Consider the following 21,376-nt stretch of genomic DNA (forward strand, 5'->3'; position numbering starts at 1 on the left):
CTTTATTCATAAAGCCATCATCAAGCAAATGTGTGAAATGTCCTATTCTTTGTGAGCAGTCGGGCTAATAATACGGTCGCGTTTCGGTTTAGTAATTCACCTGTCGGCAGGATTTCTCACAAAGCTTGCAAGAATTTTTTTGGGCTCAGATATCAGTGGCAATAACTCAGAGGGGACCTGCAACATGTGTGTATGTTTCACCTGCATCTTTCTGAGTTCATGTTTGAAGGAGCACAATCCAAAGCAACTAATTAGCATCCGACATTTGACTACTTTCAACATGTTAAAAAGTCACTTGTTCAGATTTAGAATTTTGAACATTTCTGGAAAAATGCCCTCTGCCCTTTTAAAACAACTGATCTTGGCCTGTTTTACAATGAGACTGTGTGGTTAAAAACTTGGAAGGATGAAGGTATAAAGAAATGATATTTTTGAGGAGGACATGTTTTTGCATTTATGTGTCTTTTTGGTCCTCATTCCAGGCTGTGTTGCTGTAAAAATGTGTCTAACAACCCTCTGTTGCCGAGTCTTACCCCAATTACCACTTCAGACACAAAATCTTTTCGTTTTTAAGTTTAGATCTTCTCTTGTGTTACTCACATCAGTTAGACGCTACTTCCCATTAACTCAGAACAATTAGGTTGTCATAAATTTACATGTGAATGAGGTCCAAACCACTGAATCACACTCAAACTATGAACATGAAGTTCAACTAAAATGCTTTTTGTCATTTTTAATTGTGCCATGTAGCTCACCGTTTTACATTTGTACCTGATCATTCACTCAGAGTTCTCACTGCTTCTGTTAGACTCAACAACAACCAGCCGAGTAGCCATCAAACTTATCGTACACCTTCGTGCTGAAGGTCTTGAGGTTTACCAACGGTAAGTTCCTCAATATATCAGTCTGCAGATTCATAGGCTCCACTGAGTGACAGTCAGAATCACAATGAAGCTCTGATATCATCTTATAAAAGGACAATAGAAGAAAAATAAGGGAGAATAATAGCGGGTTACACTGAAAGCAGAAAGTACGCAATTGTAGAAAAGGATCATTTATGTTTTGGGCTAATATCCCCTGTTGCAGAATAGAGATAGTATCTGACTCTACCACAAAGACAATAACTTTCAATTCTTGCAGGTTATAAGCCAGATTTATCAGCATTTAAAATCAATAAAAAAAATTGCTTGCCTTTAATAAGTGGGGCTTCACTACAGCCTTTCACACCTAGTATAGTTGGATTATTGCACATTTGGAAATGATTTGTGTCTGTAGCAACTATCAGATAAATTCAATCACAACAGTAAAGACATTACAGTTAGATTTAAAAAAACAAATACCATCCTGCATTGTCTCAAAATCTTACTAGACAGTCTTTTTTTTGAAAGGAAGTTAGAATCCGCTTCATAACTGAATGTTAGAAGTGCACGGTACTCCAAACAGCTAGTACCATTTGTGACATTAACGTATTCTTTAAGTTTGTGATACATTATTAAACATTGCACTTAAATGGCAAGAATGGAAGCACATTTATTCACAACAAAACATCTAACCACAAGCTCCATTTAGAAGACACGCTTGTTCAAAACACTTAGAACTCGGTTTCTCTGAAACAGCTTCTAAGAAAAAAGCAGGAATGGTGAGCAAAAAATTGAAACATCGGCTATTAAAAAAAAAAAAAAGAGAGAGAGAAACTGAGGGTGAAAGATGTAGCTAAGATAAAAACAAGGACTGTAAACAAAAGGTTGACCTACACCAAGGGTTAGAATCCCACCTACCTAACCTGTATCTAAAGCTCAAAGTCAAGTTATGCGCCGCCATGACTAAACTATCCAAAAATTAAAAGATACAAATGTCACTAGCACATCAATCGAGTCCAACACTTTTCTAAACTACAAATTCTTCCAAATCAAAGCAATGTTCCTCAAACTAACGCAGAGTCCTGCCAGAAAAATTCTCAAATAATGAAACACACACTGGGCAGCTGTACCATGCAGCAGGTCAGCCAGTGTTTCTTTGTGTAAGCAGACTTAACAAAACCTGAAACTTCAGAGATGACTGGTATCTGATGGTGATTATCTACTTTCTTCATTAACTGAGGCTTTCCTTTTGCCATAGGAATCTTCTTCTGCACAAAATGGATCAATCATGCATCACTTACTTCAGTAAACAGATTGTCTGTCACACACAAACACTCTTATGAATAGCATGACATACATGCCCATGGCTGCAACTTTTGCACAACTTAAACTGCACTTTAGGTTCACAATCCCTTCACTCTTTTTAATGAGTCTTTCCATTTTTGCGAGTCATGTCTTGTTGCTATTGCGCAGCCTTGTGGAACAGTGACTTTACATCACTGCCTGTACAGTATGAGCATGTAACACACAGAATCTCTTCAGTCTCGTAAGAGCTATAAAGGATGTAAAAAAAAAAAAAAAAAAAAAATACAGAAAAAGGTTAGCTGTGCAGTACAAGTTACCATGGTGATCTTGTCGGGTTAAAAGATGGCCACCTTTGTGACACTGAAAGCTCTTTAAGCTCAACATTCCTTGCTAACCTCTTAATCTTGGGTAATAGTAGCAGAACATGTGAGCACAGCCACCAATTCACAGCTGTGAAAATCTGTGTACAGTCTCAGAATGGAGTCAGAAAGGAGTGCGATTGCTCAGAGAAGATATGACTAGAACAAATTTGCCAGTGCAGTCCTATGACACTCGCACATCTAGTTCACCACACCATTCACAGGAATGCAATCACCTGAACAGAAACAAAGATTTTTCCACTGAGAAAAGTTAACTCACTGAAGCCAGCTTTGTTGCTTCTCTCATCCCTTCAATATTTTACATGAAACTGTTTAACAAGTCGCAGAGCTAACACTGCTGTGTTTATGTGTGTAGCGAAGCTTGCCAGTGTGTTCACAAAGCTGTGTATTTTCCTTTAAATGCACATCTTCAAAATATCATCCAAGGGAAACAGAGCAAAAGGGGCTGCCATGTTGCTGCTTTCCTAGTTGTTCATGCTTGATTTGCTTGACCTTTAGTTGAGTTTTTTTAATGAATAAACAGACACCCACACAAACATGCAGGCATGAACACACAAAGCAGGAAAGAAAGGCAACCCAAGAAAGAGCACCTGTCCACATAACTGATAGGGATACTTCTGCATCCATGAGTATGTGATGCAGTTTCCCTTTGTTTCCTCAGTCTGAAAAACCATTGAATAAAACAATATCAGCAGGCAAAACAGGAAGGCAAGAGGAAATTAGGAAAGAGCTAAGACAATACAAAAGAGAACCCGGCTTGAGGGGGGAACCAAACCTAACTAAATACAAAATATGCAAAACCAAAACAAAATTAAATATTAAATCCAACACTGAAGTCCAAAGGGGAAAAAAACAACCACTAACAACTATGCTAAGCAAATTAACAAACAGAGTACTCACAACCAGGGGAAAACTGGATGGACCTGGCAGGGAAGCAGGCTGAGGGAATCCAGGGGAAGAAGGGCAGAGTCCATGGGGGCCGAAGCAGTGGGGAGAACAGAATCCAAGAAGGGAGAAGGGTCTGTGAAGGGATGTGAATCTACAATCTGATGGAGTGTCAATGAATGAACAAGGCTTGAATACCTGGAGGTGAGGTAGTGAGCAGGTGAATTGAATGCAGCTGATTGCTGCAGTAGATGATCACTGCAGTAATCAGCAGGTAGAGTGCAGGCAGGTGAAGCAGGGAGAGAAGGGGGTGAGTGAACAAGGAGAGAGAGAGAAGAGGGAGCCAAAGAGAGACAGGTCAGAACAGAAACAAATCAGGAATAATAGGAGAAAGAACAAAAAAAAGAGAGCGAAAAACAGGATGAAGGACAGATGCTGAAACAGGGATCATAACAGGCAAGCACAGTGCTGACACACACACACACACACACACACACACACACACACACACACACACACACACACACACACACACGTGCACACACACACACATGTGCACATGCACACACATGTGCACATGCACACACACACCAGAAAGCTTAAACACAGGGGAGCAGGTGGAAGCCTGCATTATTCAAGATGCTTTGGCAGCTACTGTTGTTGTTCTGCTCCTGGTTTTAACTGTCCATTTACTCTTCCTTTGATGTTGTCAGCTTTATCTGGAAGATTCCGCTCTGTCACCCTCCCAGTACAAACATCTGTTGCATCTCTCTCCTCCGTCCCTGCTCATCTAGCCCTCGATTCAAAGCTTTGTCAGCTTTCCGATTCAAATTGATCAGCCTGTCTGAAGCTCTTTGCTTTTTCCTTTCTACATTTCCTGTGTTATCCATCTCTTCACTTGGCAGTCATATTCATGCAGGGCAGGTATCCTGTCACTGAAAAAACAGTCATGAAAAAACAGAAGAGATACTGTGTGAGGGGGAAAAAAAAAGAGACCGAGTAGGAATATCTCCTCCGCTTTGTGGCCTAATTTCTCTGTGCTTCATGTAGCACATCCTCTATAGTTACCCACCTTGTCAATCAATAACACATCTTTCATTTTCATGATGAAATCATGCACCATCAGTGCATGACAGTAAATCAGCAAACAGATGAAATAATAAAGTAGACAGATGCATTTCCAGGTTTCAGCAGAATACACTTGGAGAGAGAACAACAGACTGTGGTGCAATTTTCACTAAACCATCAAACCAGCATGTAAAATTGTTAAACATGGTGGCAAAATTAGTTAGTTTCTGTAGAATCACTGTGAACAGAGTATTCACACACAGCAGAGAGGTAGATCTGCCTGAATACAGTGCTTAGAAAAAGTACTCACACCCTTTGGAAGTTTTTCCTTTTTATTGTTGTCAACACTGAATCACGGTCATTTTAATTTGGACAGACTCTTTTCTCAAAATGAAAAAAACATTTTTACTAAGTGATGTCAGTTAATGAAAAATACAAAATATAAAATACTTGATTGCATAAGTATTCACCCACTTTAAAGTGACCCAAGTAATTCAGCGCAGGTGTAGCCAAATGATGCCAGAAGTCACACAAAGAAAAGGAGAGCAGTGAATGTGTTTCAAGTCATTGTATAGACAGCAGAGGAGGCCATCTCCAAGACCTGATGAACTGTGCCAAAAAGAAACTAGTGAGGGAGGACATCAAGACAACTATGGCTCTGAATGAGCTTCAGCAGCTGAGATGAGACACACTGGAAATTTAAAAATTATTGCTTGTTTTTCACCAGTGAAGCTGTATGGGAAAGTGGCAAAAACAAACAAACAAAAAAATCTAATTTTGTATCTCTACTAAAGTTCACTAGAATCATGTGGGAGACTCTGAAGTAAACTGTAAGAAGATTCTTTGTTCTGATGAGAACAAAACTGATTTTTTCGGCCTTGAGACTAGATACTCTGTTTGGCAAACACCAAATGTTCCACATCATCACAAACACCATTTATGGCTCCTTGGTGAGCTTGAGTAGTTTTACCAAGAGAAATGGAGTAAAATTGCAGCATCCAGATGTGAAAGGCTGATTAAGACATCTCCACAAAGATACAGAGTTGCAATGGGAGACAGAAAGTGCAACTACTACTTACACAATCACTGATTTAATATTTCATATTTTTAATTAAATGAAATGACTTTGCAGACATCTGTCTCCACTTTGAAATGAAAGACTCTTTCATATATTCTTCCCCCCCCCCCAAATTTCTTTATTGAGTTTCTGCAGACAGCATAAAAAAGTATTTCAGTTTCACATTACATCTGAATGTCCGCATTATAATGAAAGAAAAACAAAACTCCCTATTTGAATCCCTTTATCCCTCCCCCAACCCATATCAGATATAGTCACAATACGCAACCAAGTTATTACATAACAACCTATAAATACATAAATAATTAAGCAACAAAGACTAGACAAACAAACAAACAAAGGGGTGGGGGTGCTCTCTCTCTCTCTTCAACCTTTAAGTAGCATCCTCTGTATCGTCAGGAACAACAGTAAGACTATTGCTAATGTAAGGCAGCAGTGGGTCCCATTTTTTATGGAAAGCTGTCAACGAACCCGTCTGCGAGAACCTTAACTTCTTTAACTGTAAATATTGCAAAATATCACGTATCCAACTATTATGGGTCGGTGGGGAAACATGTTTCCATTTAAGAAGAATGATACGCAGGGCCGGACTGGGAAAGAAATTCAGGCCCGGAGATTTCCAATCAGTCAGGCCACTTCCGCCACCGCAAGGGTTGTGCACGTGGGATAATGCACCAAAATTTTGTTTTTTTTCCTTCCAAAAATATGCCTTTTACAGTTATGTTATAGCAATTACAACACTACTAAACAGACAGTAAGTCTATTAAACACAACCATAACGACAGCTCCATACAGTAGGGTGCTCCATAATCTTCGCTCCTTCCACTCTCTCACATCACTCTCATATCACCGCTCTGCAGTGCATGCTTCCCCGGTCTCGCTATGAAGGGGCGGGCCATAAAGCAACTAACCAATCATGGCACGTTTCTTCTAAAAAAATGTCACTTTGACCAATCCCTATCCTTCTGATTTAGAGCTCAGAGCACTTGCTTTGTGTGAGTGACAGGAGGGTGGGCGTGTACTCTGTAAGGCTTCTAGCGCTGCTGTCTCTGGCCTGTCTGTGAAAAAGCCCATCAGCTTTTTTTCATTGGCCTGCCAGTCCGTGGCTGGCCTGTCCAGGCAGGCCAATAAGGAGGCAGGCCACCGGGAAAAGTCCCGCCTTTCCCGATTGCCAGTCCGGGCCTGATGATACGCCTGGCAAGCAGGGTGGTAAAGGCCAAAACACGTTGTGTAGCAATGGGCAAATTTTTAGTCGGAGGGAGACTAAAAAGAGCGATCAGGGGATTTGGTTCTAAATCTGTGTTATGAGCCAGTTTAAGAGTTTGAAATACATCAGACCAAAAGTTGTTCAACCTTGGGCCCGTGCAGAACATATGTGCGTGGTCAGCTGGAGACTGTTTACAGCGGTTACAGGCATCCTTGTGTCCAGGATATATCCTGGCCAGTTTAGCATTGGTAAAATGGGATCTATGGAGCACCTTCCATTGTAATAAACTCTTTCATATATTCTTCCCATAAAGCTAAATTGAATTGACTATGATTCAGTGTTGACAAGCAATAAAAGGAGAAAAAGTTCAACAAGCTTTAACATGCAAATGAATATCATTGGTTCATAAAGGGCAGAGGTGAAACCATAACATTCAGGTTCTGTGCCAAAAGTCAGAAAACTTCATTCCAAATCTGAAATTTATTAAAACTCAAATAGCTACGAATGGAGCTGTGGAGCAGAGCCTTTCTCAACAGTTTGTCATGTGCTTGCTCTGATATGTGACACATTCCCTAAATTAATCTGAAACTGTGGGACTAAGAAAGGCCATTTGTGCAAGTGTAAAACATGTGGGGGACTGGCCATACCACACTTTTGCTGCTATTACTCACTATTACATGACATGCATGCTATTACAATCCCATTATTAATGGTATATATTTTCAGTCTTGGCTCAGAGCTCTATTCTTTGCACTGCCAGTATCTGCAAACCCACACATTACACCTTCAGCCACTGCTGGAGTTGTTGATCAATGGAAGGAGTTGGGGCTGTTAAACATTAGCCAACTGTACATTTGACGTACGTTTGCACCGACTCAGCAGCTTCAGATTTATGGCGATACATCCAGACTACACACTTTGTGAAGACTCCTCTTTTTTTCAACCAAACCAGATGGACCAATGCCTAGCTGGTCTTTATAACAAAAAGATTTTATTTCTATATTGTATTGCAAGAACATAAATATGATGCAAAAAAGGAATGGAAAAAGAACTGAGGATGGTAATGATAGATGACATCTGGGACAATTTAATGCCAAGCACTGTTTGATACTGTCCAAGCATTTGTACGGGCTGCATTACTTGAAGGTGAAGCCTCATAAAATTTATCCAAAAAGTCAAAAAATTTGGGATAAATGTCACCAAGATGGGTTAGAATGATTTCATAGCGATGTCTTATGCTCTGAATTGCAAGAATTGTATGTTTAAACTTTTTTTTTTTTCAAAGGATTTCTCTAAAATTACAAATAAGTTCAGATCCACTCTTGGTTACACTCAGTGCTTCTTCTAGCTCCAGAGAGCAAACAGCCTCACCTCATGCCCTATTGTCTCCTTTCTTGCAAAGAAATGTATTCTCTTGGAAAAGAAAGGTACTGACCTTTAAAAGCCCGAATAACAACAGTGACTAATATGCTCCCCCTGGAGAGAATCCAGCTTACTTTTAGTGACAGACTGAAGGAGTTTGAAAGGAGTCGGAGAGCAATTATCTGTTACACTGAAGGGACAAAAATCACGCTAAGGAAATCCAGGGGCAGACAGAGACAAGACATGGACAAAAGGCTGGAGACAAAAGCAGGGCAGGCAAAAATCCAGACATGAACAGAGTCCAGGTAGGGGAAATCCAGGGGAAAAAAACTGAGTCCAAGAATCAGGGAAGCAGAGTCTGTGAAGAGATGTGGGTCTTTGTGGGAATCCAAGTCTGGAGGGAAGCAGGTATCCAGTAGTTTACGGTTTAAATAGTGAGCAGATGATACTGAGGGCAGGTGAGCTGATTACTGCAGTAATCAGCTGAGTGCAGGCAGGTGAGCAGGGAGAGCAAGGCTGAATCCCAAACCGCCCCCTACACACTATCCCTACACACTACCCCTCCGTTTGCGCGTTCCCGCGGAGGGTCCTCCATATTAAGGGCCGTCCCAAACCACGTAGTGCGGAGGGAGAGTGGACTGTTCAGCCCTTAAATAGCGAGTCTGCATCGATGCTCACTCCGGACAACTTTTTCAGGAAGTGCAACGTCGAAATGGAGGAGGAAACAAACATATTGATGTGAGTTCCACATGCGTTCTTTATTTCTCCCACGCTTTTTTCACACTGACAGAACATCACAAAGAGTGGTGTAAAAAGATAAATCAAAAGAAACAAATCTTCTTCTCTGCTGACGTTTGATTTAATTGTGCACCCCCTGACACCTTAAAATTTGAACACAACTGACAGAATTCATTTATTCATTTGTTGGATTTGAAATGCCAGATAATAGGATTGGAAAAAATGTGAGTGAAAAAAGTGGGATGCTTTCGTCTTCTGGAAGCAGCAGCGATCCTTGTTAGTTGCAACCTGTGCCACAGCGCTACAGCCATGCACAGTAGGCGTCTTTGTGTTACCATGGCAATGACGTCTTCCGTTTTCCGGTGAGGCAACAGGGCGTCCCATTCCTGACGATCGTATTTATACCCTCACTCTTCAATAATAGGTGCCCTCCACAGCTGCGAGTGTGACTTCTTTTGGAGTGACACTCGGTAGTGTAGGGGGAGTGTGTAGGGGGCGGTTTGGGATTCAGCCCAAGACACAGGGATGAGAGAGACAAGAGGGAGAGAGATGACAGACAGAGGGAGCCAAAGTGAGACAGATCAAAAACAGATGGGCAGATACAGAAAGAGCAGGAGGGAAAAGGAGAGACCAGGAGGGAGAATAAAGGACAGAAACAGGAGCTGGAGCAGGGATTATGACAAAACCAATATGCATGCAACTTTTACCCCCTCAGTCATCTAGTGGATAAAAGAGGGTGTGGAATTAAAAGAAGATATTATTCGCGCTTTGAACCATCGAAGGGCTATTTTTGACCTCTGAACACAGAAAGAGTCGTATAATGCCGTGCTCAACATTTAATGTCTTCTGACAAGCACGGATTACACAGATCGAGATAAAGACAGATCAGTAGCATGGATGGATGGATGGACATTCTTACTGTTAGATCTGTCCCATTTAGCTGTTTCTAGTGAGCTTACACAGGGACAGGCTGTACTGGTTAAAACCTTTAGTGCTGCAGAGTTTGTGTGAGAGAAAACAAAGAATTTGAGAGCAGAAGTGAAAAGAAGTGAAAGAAGTAAGTAAAGATACGAGGTTTGAGATTAAACAAGTCACAAAGTGTGTTAGTTTTTTTTTGCTCTTGATTACAGTTATCACCACAATAGCCACTATGGCTTTTGCATTTCCCTATTAACAGTTTGGTGTCTGGTGGAGGTGATATAGAGCCACTCTGAAGCCTCTGCACAAATCATGCTTCTGTGTGTCTCCGGGCAGAATTGTGTCTTTGTTTAAAAGCTGGAGACCTCCTGGTGAGAATATGACTTTTTGGGGGCAAGCAGGGAAACTCTCCAAGGGAATGAAACGAGAAGCATGGGCAGCACAATATGAAAGGCCACACTGTCGGTGGTCTGCATTTATCACAGCTTAGCAGCACCAGTTCCTCTCTCTCTCCCCAGTCTCCTCTTAACACTCTCCAATGGTCCTTTCTAATCTCTTCACCAGTCCTCTCCACTGTACTCAGCATCAAGCCGGTGCTCTTTTCCTCCTCTTGTCTGACTTCATTTTCTTGCAAGAAAATGAACAGTGCATTTCGAATAATGATTACCTCAATCAAAAGCTAACAGTGTGTCAGCATGCATCGGACATCTCGGTGTCCTCAGAGTCGGTCCGGCAGCTGGCTGATCAGTTTCTGATCCACCTGAACTGGTTCAGCAGCCAGACCAGGAGGCTGCTGCTGGTCCAGGACCTGGTGGACTCTCTTAAGGTGGGTTAGCATGGTGGCTAATGTTAGCTTTTTATTCTTAGGTCTCATCTCTAAGTTAGCACGGTGGCTAATGTTAGCTCTATGCTATTCTGTCTCATCTCAAGGTGGGTTAGCATGGTGACTAGTGATAGCTTTATGCTACTCGGTCTCATCTCAAGGTTAGCATGGTGGCTAAAGTTCTGATGTCCCATATGATCATATGGGACATGAACTTCCAGCTGATTATTGTCATGTTTCAGCTGATTATTGTCATGTTTCAGCTGATTGTCGTGATGTTTCAGCTGATTGTGGTCATGTTTCAGGTCATTGTGGTCATGTTTCAGCTGACTGTCATCGTGTTTCAGCTGATTGTCGTCATGTGTCAGCTCATTGTCGTCGTGTTTCAGCTCATTGTCGTCGTGTTTCAGCTCATTGTCGTCATGTTTCAGCTGGCTGCAGCCATGTGGGTGATGACGTACGTTGGCGCTGTGTTTAATGGAGTCACCATCCTGATTCTTGGTGAGTTTCTAATTCAAGCAGCTTTTAAATCTTGTAGATTTCTGACCTCAGTGGGACTCTCTCTTTCTCTATGTGTGTGTGTGTCCAGCTGACATCATCTTCACCACCCCACTGATCTACCAGAAGAAGAAGGTTGGTGTTCATGAAGAGGAATGAAGATAAGAGTTGATCCTGAAGTTAAAACCTGCAGTGACCTGTGTGTGTGTGTGTGTGTGTGTGTGTGTGTGTGTGTGTGTGTGTGTGTGTGTGTGTGTGTGTGTGTGTGTGTGTGTGTGTGTGTACTTGTTTCTGCTATACTGGTGGGGACTTTGACCTGACTATTTGCTATAAAGGTGGGGACTTGTCTTACGGTGGGGACCTAAAATGAGGTCCCCATGGGTGGCAACACCGTTTTCTTGGCCATATTGTTGTTAATAAAAAATGTAAAAGTGCAAAAACGTTTGTTTAGGGTTAGGCATTGATTTGGTGATGGTTAGGGTTAGGGTAAGGGTTAGGAGTTAGATATGAATGGGAGTCAATGGTAAGTCCCCACCGGTATAGAAAAACAAACGTGTGTTTGTGTTTGTGTGTGTGTGTGTGTGTGTGTGTGTGTGTGTGTGTGTGTGTGTGTGTGTGTGTGTGTAGACTCAGATTGATCGACAGATTGAGTTGGTTCGATCCAGACTGGAGGAAACTCTTCAGAAGTGAGTTCAATGAAAGATCAGAGATCCATCCATCATCCGTGCATCCATCATCCATGCATCCATCCATTATCCATCCATCCATCCATTATCCATATATCATCCAGCCATCCATCCATTCATCATCCATCATCCATCCACCATCCATCATCCATCCATCATCAATCCATCCATCCATCATCCATCCATTATGCATCATCATCCATCCCTCCATCATCCATCCATCCACCATCCATCTTCCATCCATCCATCATCAATCCATTCATCCACTCATCATCCATCCATCATCCATGTTCCATCCATCCATCATCAATCCATTCATCATCCATCTATACATCCATCCATCAGTCATCATCTATTCATCCATCATTCATCCATCATCCATCTATTCATCATCCATCCATCATCCATCCATCATTCATCCATCCATTCATCATCTATTCATCCATCCATTCATCATCCATCCATCATCCCATCCATCCATTCTTCCATCACCATCCATCCATCCATCATCAATCCATTCATCAATGTGTCATCCATTCATACATCCATCATCATCTATCCATCCATACGTCCATCCATCTACATCAGCCATCCATCATTCATTATCTATTTATCCTTCATCTATCATATATCCATCCCCATCCATCCATCATCTATTCATCCATCATTCATCTTCTCTTCATCCATCCATCCATCGTCCATCATCCATCATTCATCTATTCATTCATCATTCGTCCATCCATCATCCATCCATCATCCATCCATCATCTATCTATCATTCATCCATCTGTACATCATCTATACATCATCTGTCCATCATCCATCCATCGTCCATCATATATTCATCCATCTATTCGTCCATCATCCATCCGTCATCTGTCCATCATCCATCCATGCGTCATCCATCCATCCATTCATCATCTATTCATCCATCTATACATCATCCATCCATCGTCCATCTATACATCATCCATCCATCATCATTCATCCATCCATCATCCATCCATCATTCATCATTCATCATCTATTCATCCATCATCCATCCATCTATCCATCATCTATTCATCCTTCCATCCATCCATCATCCATGTATCCATCCTTCCATCCATTATCCGTTCATCATCCATCCATTCATCATCCATCCATCCATTCATCATCCACCATCCATCTTCCATCCATCCATTATCAATCCATTCATCCATTATGCATCATCCATCCATCCATTATCCATCCACCATCCATCTTCCATCTATCCATCCATCCATCCATCCATCCATCATTGATCCATTCATCCATCCATTATCCATCCATTATCCATCCACCATCATCATCCATCTATACATCCATCAATCATCTATCATCCATCCATGCATCCATCTATCATCTATCCATGCATCCATCCATCATCTATCCATCTATCCATCCATCCATCATCCATGCATCCATCCATTATCCATCTGTCATCCATCCATCCATTATCCATCAGTCATTCATCCATCCATCCATTATCCATTCATCATCCATCCATTCATCATCCATCCATCCATACATCATCCATAATTCATCCATCATCCATCTATACATCATCCATCCATTCATCCATCTATATGTCATCCATCCATCATCCATCCATTCATCCATCCATCATCCATCTATACATCATCCATCCATACATACATCATCCATCCATACATACATCATCCATCCATCATCCTTCTATACATTGTCCATCCATTCATCATCCATCCATCTGTACGTCATCTATTCATCCAACCATCCATATTTAATTTTTGATCATATTTAGACAGTTTTTCATCATTGTTAGTCACAGGTGAGCAGGTTTCCGTGGTAACAGTGCAGGTTACCAGGTGAAAGAGGTGTTCAGGTTGTCTGTCTGTGTCTCCAGGCTGCAGGACCGTCTACCTGGAGCTGTGAAGAGAACCAAAGCTGAGTGACACCTGAGCACCTGTGGCTCCGCCCCCTCCTCTGATTGGTCCATTTGATTCTGAAGTCTTTTAATAAAATCAGACAAAGTGAAGCTGTACTCTGTCTTTATTCTGTCTCAGATAATCACTAACAGGTAAACAAACAAGCAAAATAGTAAATTAATAAGCAAACACACAGGCAAATAAACAATCAGGAAAATAAACAAACTGGTATATAAACAGGTGAATAAACAATCAGGTAGATAAACAGATGAATAAATAGGTAAATAAGCAGGTGAATAAACAAACAGGTAAATAACAAACAACCGGGTAATAGACTGCGACAGAGCAGCAGAAACATCCTAAAGTTGAAGTTCCTGTTTTAGAAGATGAATCACCTGCTAATGTTGCTGCTAATGTTGGTAGGATTAGGGCCAGGGAGGAAACATATTCAGCCTGATTAGATTAAACCTTTATTGATTATCAGCATATCGTTTCTGATTACTGTTGCTCCAGTTCAGCCAACCAATCACATGCTAGATTCTTCAGGACTCCTGGTTACCATGGTAACCCAGAAAATCAAGGAGAAGCTTCAGATGCTAACTGCTACCAGAAACTAAATGTCAGATAGCCATAAAAACCAACTCAGATCTAAAGCTGAACTCACTGCAACTGGATCAGAAACAAGAACAATCAATAATCAATCATTAGCATCATTTCTTTCTGAGCATGCTCAGTAGCGAGTAGAGAAACCGTGAATCTCCAGTTTGGAAATGTCTCGCTCATTGGAGAAGACGGTTCGGTCGATTCGAGAACTCGGACTGCCGACGTTCTTCAGCCACAGCTTCCTGAAAACACAAGTAACAGTCGACAAATCAGTCCCCTCTGATTGGTCAGTGTGTGGGGGTCGACCTCTGATTGGTCAGTGTGTCGGGGTCGACCTCTGATTGGTCGGTGTGTGGGGGTCGACCACTGGTCGGTGTGTCGGGGTCGACCTCTGATTGGTCGGTGCGGGGGGGTCGACCTCTCTGATTGGTCGGTGTGTCGGGGTCGACCTCTGATTGGTCGGTGTGTGGGGGCCGACCTCTGACTGGTCGGTGTGTGGGGGTCGACCTCTCTGATTTGTCGATGTGTGGGGGCCGACCTCTGACTGGTCGGTGTGTGGGGGTCGACCTCTGATTGGTCGGTGTGTAGGGGTTGACCTCTGATTGGTCGGTGTGTGGGGGTCGACCTCTGATTGGTTACGGTCGGTGTGTGGGGGTCGACCTCTGATTTGTCGGTGTGTGGGGGTCGACCTCTGATTTGTCGGTGTGTTGGGGTCGACCTCTGACTGGTCGGTGTGTGGGGGTCGACCTCTGACTGGTCGGTATGTGGAGGGCGACCTCTCTGATTGGTCGGTGTGTCGGGGTCGACCTCTGGTTGGTCAGAGTGTGGGGGTCGACCTCTCTGGTTGTTCAGTGTGTGGGGGTCGACCTCTCTGGTTGGTCAGTGTGTCGGGGTCGACCTCTCTGGTTGGTCGGAGTGTGGGGGTCGACCTCTCTGGTTGTTCGGTGTGTGGGGGTCAAGCTCTCTGATTGGTCGGTGTGTGGGGGTCGACCGCTCTGATTGGTCGGTGTGTCGGGGTCGACCTCTCTGGTTTCGGTCGGTGTGTGGGGGTTGACCTCTGATTGGCCGGTTTGTGGGGGTCGACCTCTGATTGGTCGGTGTGTGGGGGTCGACCTCTCTGAGTGGTCGGTGTGTGGGGGTCGACCTCATATTGGTCGGTGTGTCGGGGGCGACCTCTGATGGGTCAGTGTGTGGGGTCGACCTCTGACTGGTCGGTGTGTGGGGGTCGACCTCTGATTGGTCGGTGTGTGGAGGTCAACCTCTGGTCGGTGTGTGGGTCGACCTCTGACTGGACGGTGTGTCGGGGTTGACCTCTCTGATTGGTCGGTGTGTGGGGGTCGACCTCTGATTGGTTGGTGGACTCACATGTCATTGATTCGGTCCGGATGTCCCTGGATCTGACCAATCACAGTTCCCTGTCTGGTGTTCTTCACCCAACCGCTGAGGCCCAGACTGCGACCCTGATCCTCGGTGTACTGAACCATGCAGAAGTAATCCATTACTTTTATGTTTGAGTACTGTAGTACGGGTAGTCAGGTAATCAGCAGAAAATACTTGTTAGTAAAATAGTAGTAGTAGTGTAAGTGTGGTGCCAACAGTATAATACAGCAGTACAGTAGTATAAGGTGTTAAACTCTGATTTAGTAATTTAGAGACGTCAGCAGAACTCCAGCACTACCCATCAAATATATAGTTCCTTATATACCAGTATAATATACAGTATACTCTGTATGTACTAGTATAATATGAAGTGTCCTCTGTGTATTTACTAGTATAATATGCAGTATACTCTGTATGTACTAGCATAATATGCAGTATACTCTGTATGTACTAGCATAATATGCAGTATACTCTGTATGTACTAGCATAATATGCAGTATACTCTGTATGTACTAGTATAATATGCAGTGTACTCTGTATGTACTAGCATAATATGCAGTATACTCTGTATGTACTAGTATAATATGCAGTATACTCTGTATGTACTCGTATAATACGCAGTGTACTCTGTATGTACTAGCATAATATGCAGTGTACTCTGTATGTACTCGTATAATATGCAGTATACTCTGTAGAACCACGTTCCAAAATAATGAAAACTGTCATTCCTTTGTGTTTTCTGATCATAAAAGTGTCTGTAAACTGATCTGTATTGAAACAGTTCAGCCATCCAATAATAGTGAAGAACCTTTACTGCTGTACCTTGAAGAGCCACCTTATTAACAAAGAGGTTCTTCAGCTGGTGATGATGTTTTAAAGAACGTTTATGGGTTTTTTTAAACTTTCGTACACATCATTGAACAGTTTTAAACTTTTTGACAGAATCTTAATTTAAATAACTTTTCTGAAAGTTTCACACATTGTTTTCAGCTGACATTGAAATAAGTTCTGACGTTTCTGCTTTGACGTGGGTTAGGGTTAGAAGGGTTAGGGTTAGGGTTAGAAGGATTAGCATTAGAAGGGTTAGGTTTAGAAGGGTTAGAGTTAGGGGTAGAAGTGTTAGGCTTACTGGTAGAAGGGTTAGAGTGAGGATTAGAAGGGTTAGCATTGGGAGGGTTAGGTTTAGAAGGGTTAGAGTTAGGGGTAGAAGTGTTAGGCTTAGTGGTAGAAGGGTTAGGGTTAGAAGGGTTAGAGTGAGGGTTAGAAGGGTTAGGGTTAGAAGGGTTAGGGTTAGAAGGGTTACAGTTAGGTTTAGAAGGGTTAGGATTAGGGTTAGAAGCGTTAGGTTTAGAAGGGTTAGGATTAGGTTTATAAGGGTTAGAGTTAGAAGGGTTAGAGTTAGGGGTAGACGTGTTAGGCTTAGGGGTAGAAGGGTTAGGGTTACAAGGGTAGAGGTAGGTTACGATTAGAACCGTGAACTCAGTCAATCAGTGTTTTTACATTATTCTGTTATCACTGACTATTGGGAACTCACCATCCTGAAGCATACACCTGAACACAGAAACATGTCATCAGGATTAACACTTGTCGTGTTTTTCACCAAACATTGCAGTAAAGCTAACCCATGCAACCTACCCTGAACGTTCCCAAAAACCTCGAAATCTACTGAAGCCAGTTTGTTTCCAGACATGGTGACGCTGAGGACCAGAAACACCAACAGAAACGGAAACATGGCGAGCACTGACAGAAACATGGCTCTGCTCTGCGGTTATTTCTGTCTCTGAAATTTAAAACTCCTCAAGCAGCACTGTCACAATAAAAGCTGCTTCTGCTCCCATCAAAATAACAGCATCACTGCTGAGTAATTTTATTGGGAAGGTGATATAGCAGACCTCTACTAAGGACTTTCTATGACACTGTGGTAGCCTCTGCTTTCCTCTACGCTGTCATCTGCTGGGCCCCGGGCAGCACATGACCACAGCGGACATGAAGAGACTGAACAAGCTGACCAAGAGCGCCAGCTCTGTCCTGGGCTGCCCACTGGACTCTGTGATAGTTGTGGGTGAGAGGAGGATGTTGACCAAGCTCTCATCCATCATGGACAACAGCGCCCACCCACTGCACCGGACTGTAGCGGAGCTGAGCAGCTCCTTTAGCACGAGACTCGGACACCCACAGTGCAAGAAGGAGCGCTACCGCAGGTCCTTCATCCCCACTGCCATCAGACTATATAACACTACTGTGTAGTTATTATTATGTGCAATATTTATTATCTTGTACTTGCACTTTCGTGACTTTTTGCACTCCTCTGTTTTTTGTTCCTCAGAGCCCTGTAACAGAAAATTTCTCCTTTGTGAGATCAATAAAGTTTATCTTATCTTATTTCGCTCGTATTTGGATGACGTTTTTGGCCCTCTTGGCTTCTTTCAGATCATCAGTCATTGTATTTTGAGTGGATGTTAAGCTAATGTTGAGTTTGTGAAGGGCTCTTGATTTTTTTTTTTTGTCCCATCACAATAGCAGAACATTGCCATCTAATCACCATCTGATCCATAATTAGGTGTGCTCTGTATAACATAACAATGTCTTTGTCCCACTATGAATGTTGTTCTTGATGAAAGTTTGAGAGCTAAGATGTAAATCTAAAGATAATTGTATATGGAGCCTCAGAGCCTGACACTGTCTTCCCTTCAGTTTTATCTATAGAACAATGACTCCTTGAAGGCTTAATTTGTGTTTCATTTTAATTCTTCAATAAAGGAAAGTGTACAGCTCATATATGACATAAATGTCACCATCTGATGCACAGTACCAAATTAATGCTTCAGGGTCATTCATAATTATAGCTCTGAGGCACGTCAGAACAAAATTAGCACAGTAACAGACAGTGTAGGAACAAAAGTCTGTTAATATGCTGGCTTTATTCATTGAGCTTCTTATTTTAGAAATGGCCAAAGTTAGAACTCATGTTTCATTTACAGAACTGAAGTTCTAATGTTGTCTTAAATTAAAAAAAACAACAACCTTGAATTAACTAGAAACCAACAAAACTCATTAATTTACATTCAAAAAAGGAAAAAGGACTAAATTTCTGCATGATGTTTTAAAGTGTTCCGTATCTTGGTTTTGACTTCTGCAGAGAACATGATAATAAATAAGAGTTCACACCATTGGTGGGAAAAGCTAATTTTCTCTTTATGTAGTCATGCTCTATACCACCAGCAACATCCATCCATCTTCTATACACCGCTTTATCCTCACTGGGGTTGCTGGAGCCTATCCCAGCTGACTCAGGTGAAGGCAGGGAACACCCTGGACAGGTCACCAATCTACATATACAGACAAACAATCACACTCACATTCACACCTAGGGGCAATTTAGAGTCATCAATTAACCTCAGCATATTTCTGGACTGGGGGAGGAAGCCAGAGTACCTGGAGAAAACCCACGCACCCACGCACGCACGCACGCACGCACGCACCCGGGAAAGCTGGGATGTGAACCAGGGATTTTCTTGCTGCAAGGCAAAGGTGCTAACCACTACACCACTGTGGAGCCCCACCACCACCAGCACCAGCAAATTGTAATGTAAAAATAAGTATTATCAGCAACATGTACCAAAAGAATATTCCATCGGTAATATTTTCCATTAATTACTACTGATGCATCAATATGAAAATTAGATTTTAATGCTGATAATCAAGAAGAAGCTGCTTTGTACAAACTAAGGTGAATTCTGGATTATGACCCAGTCTTTGTGGCCCATACTTGTAATACTAATTTGTGCATGGTAGTTATATGATGCATATTTTTACACAATCATTCCAATCATGATCTGTGAAATAACAACAGATAAAAATATTAGTGTGAAAAGTGTAATATTTAGCTCTGAAATGTAGAGTAGAAGCTGTAAGCAGCATAAAAATGATAAGAAAAAAAGAAAAAACAAAAACAGATCAAATATCTTCCAGTTGTATTGTCCTTGAATAAATGTATGTATTCTCACAGTTTGTACTGGCCATGTTCCTGCAGGATATTTCCTGGTGGACAGCTTCTACCAAGTGGCCAATAAGCAGAACTGCATCCAGCATCTTAAACATCCTCTCTTAGAGTTGTGCTGCCTCATGAAAATCCTAGGCAAGTCTTTCTCTGAGGAAAGCTGCTGTGTTTGTGTGACAGACATTTATTTTAATGAAGATATGAAACTTTACACTACTTATCTGCTGTCTTCTGAAATATGAATGTTTCTTCTAATAAATATATTTTTAAAAACATCGATCCACTGTGATCAATAATATGTTGATTGATACGAACCTCTCAGTAAAAGATTTCCTTTTCTTACTTTGATTGTCTGAGAGCAGCCTGCCTTCTACTCTCTGCACACTTGTATTACATTTGATAGATACACATGATGACTTAAGGGCCCAGATGTTTCTATCACTTTGCTATAAAATAGACAGAAATTCCAACTTCAGAAAATTATTGTCAGGCTTTGAGGAGCCTAAGCAGAGAAGTAACTAACAAAATAGTTTTGCGCAAAGTAAATAGAAAATAAAACTTTCAAGTATAAACTAAGGCTGCCTGGTTAACAGAACTTCAGTGCCACCAAGAGGAATGTCCTGGAAGCACCTCACATTTTTGAGTCACTGGAGAAGAGGATTTGTAAGAAACTAAATCTTAAAAGCAGAGGGACAAAAAAAATAAGGAGCTGAGAAAAGAACCGAAAAGGACAGTGTTTTAGACAAAGATGCGCTACTTTTGTTACTGAACAAGCTTTTGAAAAAGACAAGCTAAAGGACTAAACTGGACAACTTAAACTAAAGCAAAATAGTCTAACTCTTTAAAGATCCCATCCAGACATCCATCCATCCATCCATTATTTACACACCGCTTCCTCATTAGGGTCATGGGGGAGTCTATCACAGCTGACTTAGGGTGAAAGCAGAGGACACCCAGGACAGGTAACCAGTCTGTCACAGGGCTACACGGAGAAGCAAACAATCACACTCACATTCACAGCTACAGACAATTTAGAGTTACCAAATAATCTGAGCATGTTTTTGGACTGTGGGAGGAAACCCCACGTACACACAGGGAGAACTTGCAAACTCATACAGAAAGACCCCATGATCCTCGGACACCAATCGGGGATCTTCGAGCTGCAAGTCGACAGTGCAGCCCCCATCCAGACATGTCATCATAAATAATCTGCATGTCTAACATGTTGTTTAAATTCAAGAAAAGTTTAGAAATGAGTAAAATGACATAGATGAAGTTTAATTACTCGACACAAGAGGTCTCACTCTACTGAAACTTGATTCTAGTTGTTGATTGGGAATACAGGATCTGAGTTTCCACACATGCTGGACCAAAGCTGTAATGTCAGACATCCTGTTCATAAGTACACGTGTGGTAAACTCAGATTTTGTATGACCACAGACAAATTATATGACACACACACGCACGCACGCACAAACAATTTTACATTATTTATCAGCCAAAAACTTTTAAAAGAGAAATAATCATTGAATTTTCAACTCTCTGAAGGTCTGTGACGTGGTTCCATTGGAAAAATTTAACCAAATCCAAACATAAAATTGTAATGTTTCACTTAATTCTACATTTCTCATTTAGAAATTTGCCAAAAATAAACCAG

At 41.8% G+C, this 21,376-nt stretch overlaps 2 protein-coding genes across 3 annotated transcripts; one reads left to right on the forward strand and one right to left on the reverse strand.

Annotated features, from left to right (window-relative positions):
- The first annotated feature begins 10,068 nt into the window (after nucleotides 1-10,068).
- LOC110960285 (reticulon-3-B-like) lies at nucleotides 10,069-13,846 on the forward strand. Of its 2 annotated transcripts, XM_051946000.1 has the most exons (5): nucleotides 10,076-10,627; nucleotides 11,056-11,125; nucleotides 11,214-11,257; nucleotides 11,750-11,808; nucleotides 13,715-13,846. In XM_051946000.1, exons 1-5 carry the CDS (start codon nucleotides 10,340-10,342, stop codon nucleotides 13,761-13,763), a joined length of 510 nt encoding a protein of 169 aa, XP_051801960.1. In that variant the 5' UTR covers nucleotides 10,076-10,339; the 3' UTR covers nucleotides 13,764-13,846. The 2 variants fall into 2 exon arrangements, with proteins under 2 accessions (XP_051801961.1, XP_051801960.1); XM_051946001.1 differs by lacking the exons at nucleotides 11,750-11,808; nucleotides 13,715-13,846 and adding an exon at nucleotides 11,458-11,743 and having other exon boundaries at nucleotides 10,069-10,627.
- LOC110968518 (acylphosphatase-2-like) lies at nucleotides 13,843-20,905 on the reverse strand. Its single transcript, XM_051946002.1, has 4 exons — nucleotides 17,355-20,905; nucleotides 17,254-17,270; nucleotides 15,705-15,814; nucleotides 13,843-14,581 (listed from the first exon to the last, which is right to left on the reverse strand). The coding sequence occupies exons 1-4, from the start codon at nucleotides 17,470-17,472 to the stop codon at nucleotides 14,467-14,469; spliced, it is 360 nt and encodes a 119-aa protein (XP_051801962.1). The 5' UTR covers nucleotides 17,473-20,905; the 3' UTR covers nucleotides 13,843-14,466.
- Nucleotides 20,906-21,376: the final 471 nt, after the last annotated feature.

The sequence above is a fragment of the Acanthochromis polyacanthus genome, chromosome 3 (assembly GCF_021347895.1).
Source record: "Acanthochromis polyacanthus isolate Apoly-LR-REF ecotype Palm Island chromosome 3, KAUST_Apoly_ChrSc, whole genome shotgun sequence".
In the NCBI taxonomy this organism is placed as follows: domain Eukaryota; kingdom Metazoa; phylum Chordata; class Actinopteri; family Pomacentridae; genus Acanthochromis; species Acanthochromis polyacanthus.

Bases quoted from the DNA above. Each gene is read 5' to 3' on its own strand.
- LOC110960285 (XM_051946000.1), top strand. From the start codon at position 10,340: ATGGTCCTTTCTAATCTCTTCACCAGTCCTCTCCACTGTACTCAGCAT. The intron at 10,628-11,055 runs GTGGGTTAGCAT...GTCATGTTTCAG, and splicing joins ACCTGGTGGACTCTCTTAAG to CTGGCTGCAGCCATGTGGGT. The intron at 11,126-11,213 runs GTGAGTTTCTAA...GTGTGTGTCCAG, and splicing joins AGTCACCATCCTGATTCTTG to CTGACATCATCTTCACCACC.
- LOC110968518 (XM_051946002.1), bottom strand. From the start codon at position 17,472: ATGTTTCTGTCAGTGCTCGCCATGTTTCCGTTTCTGTTGGTGTTTCTG. The intron at 14,582-15,704 runs GTGAGTCCACCA...TTGTGTTTTCAG, and splicing joins CCGGACCGAATCAATGACAT to GAAGCTGTGGCTGAAGAACG.